The sequence below is a fragment of the Nicotiana tabacum genome, chromosome 6 (genome assembly GCF_000715075.1).
Source record: "Nicotiana tabacum cultivar K326 chromosome 6, ASM71507v2, whole genome shotgun sequence".
NCBI lineage: Eukaryota > Viridiplantae > Streptophyta > Magnoliopsida > Solanales > Solanaceae > Nicotiana > Nicotiana tabacum.
This window is the reverse complement of record NC_134085.1, coordinates 11,735,713-11,749,351: the sequence shown is the minus strand read 5'-3', so window position 1 is coordinate 11,749,351 and position 13,639 is coordinate 11,735,713. Positions and strand designations below refer to the sequence as shown.

The following is a 13,639-nucleotide window of genomic DNA, read 5'->3' as shown; positions in this document are numbered from 1 at the left end:
AAGTTACAATATAATTTATGTATATGATATCTTTAAATTTAAAAGAATGGTAAAAACAAGAAACAAAAATGAAAAAAAAAAATGTAAATCAATAAGGGATAATTTGAAAAATATAAATTTATAGTTAGGATAGTTTTATCTTGAATAAATTAATTTTTAGCTTCTGCTTTTTGGAGGAAGCTAGAATTTTCTGCCTATTCCCAAAAGCAAAAAAACTGCTTCTGCTGCTGGCCAAAAGTACTTCTTCGTCTTGGCCAAATAGCTTAAATTAAAAATAAAAAAAATCCTTTTTGGGAGAAAAAAATTACTTTTGGCCTCCCAGAAGCTTGGCCAAACAGACTCTTAGATTGTTTAATGACGAAAATATACTTAAAAGAAAGTACTTTTTGTATTGCAATTATCCTTTCTTTATTAATCATCACATAATATTTTTATTATTATTAATTATCACATAAATCGTCCATGCATTATAATTTCCGCATAATTAGTAGGCGTTTGGACATAAGAAAATTTTAAAAAATGGTAAAAAAAATTTTCAAGCGAAAATGGTATTTGAAATTTAGAGTTGTGTTTAGACATAAGTTTAAGTTTGGGTTGTTTTTGAAGTTTTGTGAGTGATTTGAGTGAAAATTTTGAAAAATAGCTTTTTGGATTTCAAATTTTCGAAAATTTTCAAAATGCATCTTCAAGTGAAAATTGAAAATTTTATTAACAAACGCCGATTTCGAAAAAAGTGAATTTTTTTTGGAAAAAAGGAAAAAAAAAACTTATGTGCAAACGGGAGTATTTCCGCATATAGTTTCTTAAAGCAAAAAGCAGTCTCAGTTTGATCTTTTTTTTAGGGTCGAAATACACATATAATAATGAATAAACAAAAACCGAACAAGCCATTTAAATCTATTTTTAAAGCAAAAAATAAGAAATAAAAATGAGGAAGTATCAAATATCAATCGATAAAGCATCTTGACCAAAGTCGAAGAAAAAAAAAAGAAGCTATTTAAAGCGTAAATTGCCCACTTCGGCACAATTTAACATTTTGAATTGATTAAGTGCGTAAGCTCCTATTAGAAACCCAGTGCGCGCGCGCCTGCTATGCTTTGCTTTCCCAAAATTTTCAAAATCAGTCCATATATGCAAATTAACAAGTGAACTGCAGTGGCATTAACTGCCGCGGCAATTTGAAGATTTGAGAAGATTAGAACATGGATTCAGTATCTACTCCTGGTTGGAATGTGGATCGTCCTTTTCTCACTGGCCAATTTTATCAGGTACTCACCCATTTTCTATTAATTTTACTAAATTCTTTACTTTTTATTGCAATTTTCTGAAAATGTGTACAGGAGATAAAGGCTACACCTGGAACTGCTGAATTCAAGGGTTTTTCTATAGACTCAAGGTATCTTTAATTGTCCTTGGCTTTATGATTTCATATAATTTAGGCATTTTTGTGAATGTGTTTTAGCATGGTGTTTTTGATTTGCTATTCTAAAACCAAACTGGTGACTCCTATTTGGTAGGTCTCCTACTTACTTTCTGTTTCTGTTTGGAAATTTTTGTTCAGTTTTGGGACGGATAATGCGATAGGTACCTACCATGCTACCATTCAGGTATTGCTCTTTTGATGCAATTGGAGGTTCATCGTCCTTATTATTAGAATTGTTGTTATTATTGTTATTACTTGTTAGTACCATCAGTTATTGTTCTTATTGACTATGTTGCTCAGACTCGGGGGTACCTGTGTGCGCGTCTAGAGGTTGGATTCTTCATCGCATAAATTTTAGGATTTTTGTGGTGTGGGTCCGAGTGGATACAAGTGTTGGGATACGACCAATAAATGTGTATTACAAAATATATAAGTACATATTTCGATTAACTAAGCTATTGAACTAAAACTAATAAAATTTAAATCTCTATGAACGCCTAGTAATGTTTTATAAGTAAGATATATCGTGTAATAGCAAAGCGTTCTCCTACTTTATATAACTATTTATATATGACACGAACCCAAAATCAAACCAAATACCCAGTCAACCTAGACTTCTTTGTCATAGATGTAGTTAAAACACAAAGGTAAGTTGACCAGATCGGCAAGAAGGAACATATAAGCTCGGATAATAAGTTTTAACAAGACTGTAATAGTCAACAATCAACATGCTTAATGTGTCATGTACTTCTCTTGTACATGCCAATAATTGGTTCACGTCCTTCTCTTTTTGTTTACAACCAATTTGTTTGGAATTTAGTTACGTGTGAACTTTTGCATTGTTTTATTTAAGTACTAATTTTTAAAGGTTAGGGGGAACAGAAACTATGATGTTGTGGCTCATCTAGAAGTTTTTTCTTGTTAATATGTTATGTCATATATGGACTTGATGATCTTGGTTTCTAGTTCGGTCAGGGTCAGTCATTTATTAAAATTTTGTCAAAATATGTAGGAATTAATTGTTGTTGATGATCTTCTATCCACATTGGTTGGAATTGAAGGACGCTATATTTCTATTAAGAAAGTCCGAGGGAAGGAGGATGCCATAACTTTCCAGGTTGATGCATCTATGGATTTAGCTCTTCAGGTACATAATTTTGTTTTTTCATTCAAGTTCTTTGTTTCCATCTTGAATCTGTTCATAGGCAAAAGAACTCTCGTAGTTGATTGGTACGAAATCACGATCTAGATTGTTGCGTTATATCTAGTTTAGTTTTGAGGGTGTGGATCAGATCTATTGGAGAATCCTTGCGAAAGTTTAACAGAATAGGATACTTTAGGAGAATGTGAAGAATGAAGATTTGGAGACTCTTAACCTTCTGTCAACATCAGATGTCTATTTCCATGGACGAAATAAAGAAATTGATGAAGTGGCCTTGAGCATAATTTTATCAGAACATAATAGCAGAAATAGGTTAATTAATGTTTCGAAGATGTGGCTTTAGTGGAAGGGGTGGTTCTGAAGATTGGATATTGCAGGGCATTATTCTGCAGTGAGCCAATATATTTGGAGTAGGCTGACAGGTTTAGCATTTAGATTAAGTTAGGAAATGACGTTGCTCGCATGTATTCTCTAAAACGCATAAAAGTAAAGAACATAAAGTAGAAACACAGGAGTTGGGTAGATACCTACCAAAAAAAAGGAGAGGAGTTGGGATAAAATGAGACATTTAATTCCTGAAATGTCTTAAAGTTAATTAGACCAAGTATGTTACATTGTCAAACTTAAGCTATTGTCTTTTGATTGAATTATTCGCATGTGTGTAAGTGCAGCTTATGTTCTTCATAAAAGAAGTCCAACATATTTCATCCAGTAGTGGCGTGTGTTAATGAGAAGTGAAAGAATGTAAGCTCTTACTCCGTCCATGTTAAAGTGCTGGTTAGTAAGCAGGCACTAAGCGTCTAACTGAACCACAAGAAAGTAGCGGAGAATATTAAAAGAGAAATGAAGCTAAATAAAGCAAAAACAGAATGTTAGCTTTCAGCAGTTCTCTAAATAGACAAATTTTCAATGCTTGAAATAGTTAATACTACATTCTTTACTTTGTTTGTTCTTCCTAGAAAATCCCAAAATGTTCGAGGATGTCGGCAATTTCTGGTGCAGGGAACTGTCAAGCCGGCTCTGCAACAAGTTTTTGTCTAGCAAAAAATACGGATTAGTGCAAGAAAGATGATTCTCTCTTGCTTTCTGGTCCTTTTCTCTTATTCAAAACTGTAGGTTTAAGTGGTGGTTATTTAGCAAGCAAAAAAGTAAAAATGTTATGTTCGTGGTTAGCTGACAAATCACAGTGCAACAGTTTGAAAGTCGAAGGAGAAAAATGAAGTAAATAAGTGTATTTGAATAAAATAACGAATTACTTTGAGGCCGAAATCTGAGAACACGTGAAGACAATTTCCAAGTCTTATATTTTATAATGTGTTGAAATAATTTTGACTATTACTGCAGGAATTTGCAAAAAGACTGTTCCCGCTATGCGAAAGTTATATCTTGATTAACCAGTTTGTCGAGGCAAGGTCACAGTTCAAGACGGGCCTAGTCAATCATGCCTTTGCTGCTGCTCTAAGGGCACTCCTCCTTGTAAGTTTCTTATTTATGGATCTTTCTGGTGTTGCATGGGGTATTACACTTTTCTCCATCTGTTAATCTGGTATATTATTCATCTTATATATAAGCTCGTTTTGAGGATATATTAAATTATATATATGAGAAAATCACTTCTTGGAAGATGGTATCGTCTTCATCATTTGTTTACTCTTTTTGTGATAGATAAATTCAACTATATGAAGATTATGTCCTAGGAAGCTGAGACACCCGTCCACAACTTTTGATTTGGTTCAGCTGATTATTGCTAGTTTTTATAATTTTATTGGCCTATTGTATCATAGATTCCTGGTGGCATGAGTTGTTTCTGTAAATTTTCCTATGCTGGGCATACATGTGCAATGTAGAAGTGCCAATATTTGGTTGCTTTATTAGGCTGAAAACTAAGGAAAATGTTAGAGAAAGAAGTACTTTAAGGAAAACCAATAAAGGAGAGATAATCAGAGCGTGGAATATCTTTTCCAGGATTACCAAGCAATGGTGGCACAGCTTGAACATCAATTTCGCTTAGGAAGACTTTCTATACAAGGATTATGGTTTTACTGCCAGGTAACACTGTTTAATTTAGTTTAATTGCCTAAGCAGTCATTTACTTTGACTCGTCGTGTTTGTTGCTTAGTTAAGCTATTTCTTGCAGCCAATGATGGGTTCAATGCAAGCTCTGTCAGTGGTGGTGAAAAAGGCTGCAGTCAATAACTGTGTTGGTTCTGCAGTCCTTAACCTCTTGCAAAGCCAGGTATCGCGTCTAATTAATGTCATAACTTTAGGGGATCTATCGTCTGAGTTCCCCTAAAATTATGGAATTCTTTAGTAGTTCGTTAGTTAGTCTTTCTCATTAGGGAAATCTTCTCTTTTTATGAAAAAGTGCATATTGTTTAATTTCAATTGAAAAAAGGACCAAGGATTTCATTCAGAATTCAAGTTATTTTGATATTGGGAAGTATACATAATCCAAAAAAAGTGGTTTTTCTTTGACCTTTTTCCCAGTTATTCATGACTTGTATTGGCAAGAAAAACGGAACGCAGCAAAAGTTTCAAGCATTCCATGATAGACACTATTTTGAGATATGTCAAATACAAACTACATATGTTCTATTTTAGGAGGATCTACATTTATTTCCAGACTAATTATTCCGTTTTAGGCAAAAGCAATGGCTGGTGATCATGTAGTGAGATCTTTGCTGGAAAAGATGTCACAATCAGCAAGCACTGCATATCTTGGGATATTAGAGAGGTATTTACTGTTGATGCCTCAATGATTTTTCAAGTTTGTTTAAGGTCTGGTTGACCCACTACTGACTGGGCATAGTTGCCTAATCAAATTTCTGGTTATGTAATCTGATAATCATCAATTTGTCATTACTTTTTTATGAAGTATAAAATGAAGTTGGTGAGACATAAATTGCTATAGTTAAAATCTCATTGCTTTCTATTTCTGCTATTTAATCTTGGTGGGTCCTCCGATAATATCTACTTTGGATATCACCTGATAGAGCTACTAGACATTGTAATAAGTAGTAACATATGTTTCCTTGAATAATGACTTTCAGTTTAAGTGGAAATGCACAAGTTTGTGTTTTTATATTTGTCCCATGATGAGAAGCAAGGAAAGTACTGGTTTTCTTGTTCCTTGTAGAGTAGCTATTAGGTTTTCATCGTAGTGTCTTTTCTAGGTATTACGGTTTTCATCACTTCTCTCATGTTCCACACTTGTATGCTCAACTTCCCCTTTTTTAAGGTGAATTGATATTGTTGCTCAATTTAGGTGGCTGTATGAAGGAGTGATTGATGATCCTTATGGTGAATTCTTTATTGCTGAGAACAAGTCTCTTCAGAAGGTACATCTTTGTAAGTAACTCCACTTTTTTACTTAGTTGCTGATATCTCGTTGATCTCTCTGTATTTCCCACAGGAGAGTCTTACTCAGGATTATGACGCCAAGTACTGGCAACAACGTTACAGCCTGAAGGATGACATTCCTAGTTTCCTTGCAAATGCAGCTGAAACAATTTTGATCACTGGAAAATATTTAAATGTCATGAGAGAGTGTGGACATAGTATTCAGGTTTTGACAAGATTTTATTGCTCGTTATATGTTTCACCCAATAAAGTTATTCCATATTTCTTTGCTCTACAAATCAAATAGTAATATTAGCAGGAGCTCTTGACCAAAATGAGTTGTTAGATCTCTGTGGCAGAAAAGTCAAAATTGACAAGTGTTGGCTCAAATCATCACTATTTGGAGTGCATCAAGTCGGCTTATGATTTTGCCAGTGGCGAGCTATTAAATCTTGTTAAAAACAAGGTGTGCTTGAAGCAAGAAAGTCATTCCTTCACAGTTTGTTTTCTATGTATCTTAATTCGTGAATGCAAGTGCTTTTATTTTATAAGAAACTCCTTACTGATTAAACCTTTCTTTTCTGTTGGTAGTATGATCTAATGGGAAAACTGCATTCAATCAAGCACTATCTTCTTCTTGATCAGGTATCAGCTAACGGTTAACAGATTATACATTTAAGCTTATGATAATTTCGGGAGTTGGGGTTGGATTGGGGAAAGTACCTGGTATGGAGTTCAACCGCTACATGCATGGAAATGCTGCATTAACTTTGTTTATTAACTCCTCATTCCCTTTGTATTTCATTCCGTAAAGAAGATATTTCTTGGGCTAGTAGCTGACATAAAAAAGGGTTGAAGGAAGAAGGCAAATATGAAACATTTTTAACCCTATGTTGGCCAAACAAGCATATCAGTCAGTTAAATACACAATTTCAAAGCTATTGCATGCTTAGGTTCTCCGCTCTCTAGGCCTGGTTTTGAGATTATTCTTTGGTTTCATTTTTTATTTTCTTTAGGTGTGCTCTCTGCAGATGGAGTTAAAAATAATTGTTGCCTCATTCTGTAGCCGGTTTTATATGTTTTAGGTTAGATGCATTCTGGCTACTAAGAACTTTGTCTTCGTACTTACTGCAATGGGTCATGCAGGGTGATTTCCTAGTTCACTTCATGGATACAGCTAAAGAGGAGCTCATGAAGAAGCCTGATGAGATCTCCGTGGAGAAGCTACAGGTTTTTTACATAGTTGTTTCTTTGGTTTTCTGCTTTCTGTAACATAGAGAAACCACTTGAAGCTCCCCAGTAACATGATATTCTTCTTTTCTTTCTTCTGAGTAGTCTCTTCTAGACCTTGCTTTGAGATCTACTGCAGCTGCCGTGGATCCTTGCCACGAGGACTTATTGTGTTGTGTGGTGAGTTGTTATTACCTTAGCTTGTTTAGCCTTCAAATATGGGAATAATCTGCAGGATTTATGTCAAATATGGTATTCTCCCAGGAGCGGACTACTTTATTGAAAAGGTTGAGTATGCTGAAAGATCTTGAAATCAGCCAGTCTGCTCCAGATAGCAATGATTTAGAGGAACCACTAAGCATTACTGGCTTGGAAACTTTTTCTTTGAATTACAAGGTTTGTATTCTAATGTCTCTCTTTCAACATTTTTGAAGAAATTATCCACCGTTGCACCCACCCAACAAAAAGGAAGAAAGAAAAAAGAAATGGTAAGAAGGTGCGGACATTGCTATAAGAAAGCAGTCTCTATGTCTTTTATATCGATCAGAGATCCAGATTGTAGTTGCTTCATGGTACTGGATTGTTGTTTAAAGGGCCCAATTTTAGGTTTGAAATGTAAAACATATCCAGATCTTGGCTGTTGTCCCCACTTCCTTCTTTGGGCAGTCAAAGAGTGCAAAAGAGAAACATAGTCATGTAAAATGAAAACAAACTAAAAATGCAAAGATGAAGAAAATAGGTAGGATTTAAGAACATGGCGTTAGGAAAGAAGAAAAAGACAACTACGAATTAAAAGGGTAAAAAGCGTTGGGACATATGAAATAAAAATACGTAGCAAGAAAGTAATGGTGGACGCCAAATTATGAAGACGAAGAAATGAAGCAACTGAAATCTGAAGGTTCCAAAAGGAATTAAGGAAAAGACCTCCCTTTTTAGGAACCTGTCCACCAAGTCACCGCCAGCTACTTCCCCCGTTACAAGATCAGAGGGATCAATTGGCTTGAGAGGGGATATTATTATCCTGATCCAAGAGATAACATACCTGTTTATTAGTTTTGGTGTCTTTGACAACATATTAATAACTCTTTCGCCCTAACTATCTAGATAGACAAAACTAATATTCTGCAGATGCTCATCACTTTGATCCGGATAGCTAGAGAGAAATGCATGTATGATCATCCTTTTATATTCCCGTAAGGGAGAGAGAGAGAGATACTGCTTTAACACTGGATTGAAAGGAAGTCTTAGCTAAAAGTTTGTTTTAACAAAGAATGGGCTCCGACCAGCTGTAATTTTGTTTATTAGCATTCAGCTGGACTAAGTCACGGAGGGCAGCAATATCTGCATTGATTTCATGCTACTGTGGCTTTATCGGGTAACTCTATAAGAACAATCACCATAATCCCACAACCAACAGTAGTCTGTCGGCTTCTGGTGGGAGGCACTAGCATTGCCTCCGCCATCTCTTGATCTTATGCTTTCTTGTTTCCTTTATGCTTACTCTTTTATCTCTTCTCTGTTTTGCATCATATTTCTGTTTTTTTTACCAGCCTACATCATCTCCTTGAACATGTTTGCTTGTAGGCTAACATTTTGTATCTCCCCTAAAAGATCCTACTCCAAAGTCCCATTGGCAATTTCCAACCTTAAGGCTTAAGCATGCTATTTTCATATGGTCTGCTTTTCTTAGTTTTTTTTTTTTTGACTTTAATTGCATTTGTTCTTTGCCTTAAAAATTTTCCTACTGAACTGCAGTTTGGGTATTTTCAATACTTGTATTTAGATGTACGAGAAATAGTCTGCGACAATTTGGTTGTTCAATAGCTGGCCAATCTCCAAAAAGTAATTAGCTGGAAATTTCATTTTTACTTTAAGCTAAGTTAAGAAAGTGGAATGGGAATAAAGTACTCAATTCTCCCTCCTTTACATGAGTTCACATTGTCCTATACCTGGTATATTTGTTTAATTTATCAGTCTTAGGTTTTCTTTATAGTTGTGTCCAATGATGTTAATGTGTTCATCACTTCATTCAGTGCTACCTAGCAACAAGCATATTTAGCTTATGCCGAGGGAGTGCATCTTCTTCTGTTATCTTCTTTATCTGTTTTGGGCTTTTGGCAAGAATGACAATTTTAGCTGTAGCATGAGTAATTATATTCCAAAAGGTCCGTAATAAAAAATAAAAAGCTCTTTTAAAAGGTCATGGTGTCATTTCTGCTGGATAATTGTATTATCATCTCCTGATCCTGGTTCCATTTTAATGTGTTTCAGGTTCAATGGCCGTTATCTCTTGTAATATCTCGGAAAGCCTTGACGAAATACCAGTTGATTTTCAGATTTTTGTTTCACTGTAAGCACGTTGATAGGCAACTCTCCGGGGCATGGCAAGTACATCAGGTATGAGATTTCAGTTTCTTTTTTGATAGTAGTCAAATAGCTTCTCTTTTCCTTTCACTTCTGATAGATTTACTCATTTGCTTATTTTGTTTTTTATAGGGTCTCCGGAAACTTGACATGCAAGGGACTACAGTTTCTGTATCATCTTTGTTGTGTCGTAATATGCTAAAGTTCATCAATAGCCTCTTACACTATTTGACATTTGAGGCAAGTTTCACCCCTCCGCAGGAAACTCCAGTTATCGTATTATCTTTGTTGTGTCTACCTGCCTTGGTTACATTAATCTCTTCTTGAATGCTTTGAATTTCTAGTTGTTTTCGTTATCCTTTGTTATTTTAATTTCATGTTGTATACATTGGTTTCCCAGTTTTTCTCATTGTTCTTTTCATCACTGTCACCACAGTGCTATTAATGTATCCTTTTTCTCCATTGCTATTCGTTTTCATTTATCATTGCTATAGTGGGCATGAGCTTTACTACATCTATCAAACTGGTGAAGACTAGTGGACTGAAACTTCTGATATGTATACGTAGTCACATTGAACTAATAGTTTGTTGTATCTTCAGGTTCTTGAACCTAACTGGCATGTAATGCTCAATAGACTTCAAACAGCAAAAAGCATTGACGAGGTAAAAGGATTATGCCAAATTCTTGCTCTTGTACAAATGAACCTTGTGTGTAAACACATTTATAGGACAGTCCTGCTGGTATGCTGCGTTTTGTTTATACTTTAGTGTATCTCATTAGTTCTTTGATTCATCTTTGGGGCAGGTTATTCAATACCATGACTTTTTTCTTGATAAGTGTTTGAAAGAATGTTTGCTACTTTCACCAGCCCTTCTCAAGGTTAGTTATGATTTTTAATTCTGGTTATTGGTGGCCTTTAGTTACTTTGTTCCTAATTAGAAAGTCTTTCAAAGTGTTAGAGATTGATGACGACTAGCCTTTCTGCAATGTTCAAGAAGAACCTGTTAGTAGACACATTTCAATAGCAACTGCTACAATACGTTTTAGGTTTCGACTCTGATAATATATTTGTTGTTATTTATTTGTTTGCTGAAGTTCCTTTTCTTTTGGGTCGAATTTGGTATTTTGTTGTTCTACCTATTTTTCCTTTCCTGATTTCTCATTAATGTTTCTCTAAATGCAGAAGGTGGAGAGGTTGAAATTGATATGTCTGCAATATGCAGCTGCAACCCAACGGCTGATTACCTCCTCGTTGGATACTGCTGATACTAACATGTTGTCCGATGATTCTCCCAGTATAGAAAAATTTAAGAACCTGAAACTAAGGACCCCATCTCAGATGCTGAGATTAGCTCCTGAAAACATCACAGTATTTGAATCCGTTCTGTATGTTACAATGAAATGATACTTCTGGTTTTGATCTCTCTGTTTCTGTGTCTCATAGTTTACTAATCATTTGCAGGAAATTTGAGAGGGAATTTTCCTCTGAGCTTCATAGCCTTGGACCGATATTAAGCAGTGGCTCTCGGGCAGAACCGTACTTGACTCATCTTGCACAGTGGATCCTTGGTGTGGGAAAAGACCAGTAAGCTGATTGTATTTGTTGTCAACAAACTTAATTTTAAAATTGCAGTTTTAGTAATCTTTATATTTATTTATGTTTGTTAAGCTCCTGGTCGATTCCCTTCCAGATCATTTTCTCTTTAAACTCGGTTGAGCTTGCATAGTGTGTGTTCATTGTGAAATCAAAATCATGCTTTCTGAGGCCTATTTCCCTTTTTCCTTAATCTCTTCACTGCTCTTTTGTCTCATCAGCACCACTGTGAGGCTCTTTTGAGAGATTGCTCCCAAATATACATGCAAGTACACGTGGTCGCACAAGTAATATAATGTAAATCAAGTATAGTTCCTAACCTTGGGGTCGGTTGAATGTTGTTAACTAAACTAAAACTTTGAACTGAAGAAATGTGAAAAAATGCTCAAGAAGTATAAATTGGTCTTTGTAATTAAAAAATGTTAATTTCGAACTGTTGGCGACAATGGACACCCCCCCCCCTCCCAAATAGTACAGCACTGTAACCTTTTTTTTTAAATTTTTTTTTTTTATATATTAAGCTTCTAAAGCATACCTCTTTTCTTTCGAAAAGAAATGCGTTCTTGTCCGATGAACCTACAAAGAATAAAAGTATGTCCAATATTATCCACAATCCTCTAATACTTGTAGCATAATATATTAAGTAATTCAACTAACAATCTCCTTTATGACAGTTTTCCTGATCCACTTCTTTCATTTTTTTTTGACTTCTTTCATAGTTTTTCACTACAGGTGCCTGAAACAAAAAAGAATGCCTGAGTGGTTAAAGTAAAAAAGCCTTTCATATATGTACTGTTTGGGTACTAAATATTAGAGAGAGTGATAAAAATAGGATATTTTTGTGCCACTATTGTTTTTTGACCCCAGTAACAGAAGTTTTGTGAAAAAAGTCTCGTATCAAAATTTTAAAACACGTGAGTAGGTTTTCCCGATCACTGGAATTTTAAAGTACGCTGGTCAGGATTTTAGCAATTATGGTCATCGTCAGGATTTAGCCACAAATCTTGACAGATCACCAGAATTTTTTTAGCATTTTGACTGAAAAATCTGATGATCGTCATAATTTTTGGTGCTTCAAAATTCTTGCGGTGAAAATTATAGTGATTGTCAGAATTTTTGGTGCTTCAATTTCTAACAAGTGTGTTCTAAAATTCTGACGCGTGACTATTTTTCAAAACTTTTCCTAGCAGGGTAAGAATATAAACAATGGTTTAAAAAATGTCCATCCAGCATCATTTCTAGTAAATATTAAGGACAAACTCAATTAGTGTCAATATTTGAAGTTTTATAAAAATTGACTTTTTGTTTCCAAATTAGTTTTATTTTACTTTTTTCAAATTTTATTATTTTTCTAACTAGTAAAGTGTTAATTACTTAAAAAGTTGATTTTGTAGAAAGTTAAAGAGTAGTTTAGACAGATATTCTTATGATTTAGCCTATTGAGTATTTTTTTTATAGGTATGCGAAAAACTTGAAAGAAAGATAACATATGGTTAACTAAATTGTTCCTAAATGGCCTTACACAGCATGAATTTAAATTAGTCCGGCCAACAGCGCCAAATACGAGATGGTTAAACTAAAAAAAAAGAAAAGAAAAACATAAATTGTGCTTGAGAAAGAAAAGAAAATCCAAACAGAAAAGTTGAAAATTGCCAATGTCAAAACTGTTAAAAAGGGTTAATATTGACCCATAGGTAAAGAAGACAAAAAGGTCCAGTCAGGAAACAACAGGTTGTCTGCAATATGAATAGGCACCACACATGTAGTGCATAGTTATGTGTCGTACTCATGATTAGTTCTATAGGGTTCTAACTTTTTATTTCAAGGCTGTGCCATGCATGGTTTTCATTTTCAATAAAATAGTTAAAAGAAAGAGAAAAAAAGAAGCGACAAAAAGGGTTAGGTGAATGGTTTCTCAAGTGAAGCTTGCTCAATTGATAAATTACCTCAGCCAATGATGTTTAGGTGCTGGATTCGAATTACGCTAGAGGAGAAGTGTGAAAACACTATAGATCCTCTTAAATTGAGAGGGATTTAAAAAAGAAAAAAAGAATGGTTTCCCACGTGGGAGACCTGTGATTGATTCTCCTCACTAACAGTTTCCTCAGTCAGAGCTCGTTGCACTGGGCTCAGAGGCGAACCTAGAGTTTTTACGCGACGGGAGCACATATTCTGTTCAACCAATGTCCCCTAAAGGATTTTAGTGTTCATGGTGCCAAGTGGTTTAAATGAAGCTTACGGGCTCCACATATATATAGTACAAGATTTCTGCCGAAGCTTACGGGCTCCACATATATATAGTACAAGATTTCTGCCGAAGCTTACGGGCTCCGATGTTCCCTCACTCTAACACATAGGTCCGCCTCTGACTAAGCTTGCATCGTGCAGTTTATATATTTTGTGTGGTTTACAGATTATTGCACAATGAATAGGTTATCCAGTGCGCACCCGAATGATAACAACAACTGTGGGTTTCCTGAGAATTTTTCAAAAAAAGAAAAAGGATATGTAGCTATTATAAATTAA

General features: G+C 34.9%; 1 protein-coding gene across 1 annotated transcript; it reads left to right on the top strand.

Annotated features, from left to right (window-relative positions):
• Positions 1–954: 954 nt before the first annotated feature.
• LOC107810950 (gamma-tubulin complex component 2) lies at positions 955–11,289 on the top strand. The gene is made up of 21 exons (XM_016635785.2): positions 955–1,268; positions 1,341–1,396; positions 1,562–1,607; positions 2,436–2,570; positions 3,930–4,061; positions 4,551–4,634; positions 4,723–4,821; positions 5,228–5,319; positions 5,851–5,923; positions 5,998–6,150; positions 6,271–6,390; positions 6,516–6,569; positions 7,071–7,154; positions 7,260–7,334; positions 7,419–7,550; positions 9,426–9,551; positions 9,651–9,758; positions 10,119–10,181; positions 10,324–10,398; positions 10,703–10,905; positions 10,982–11,289. The coding sequence occupies exons 1-21, from the start codon at positions 1,203–1,205 to the stop codon at positions 11,106–11,108; spliced, it is 2,103 nt and encodes a 700-aa protein (XP_016491271.2). The 5' UTR covers positions 955–1,202; the 3' UTR covers positions 11,109–11,289.
• The last annotated feature ends 2,350 nt before the right edge of the window (positions 11,290–13,639 follow it).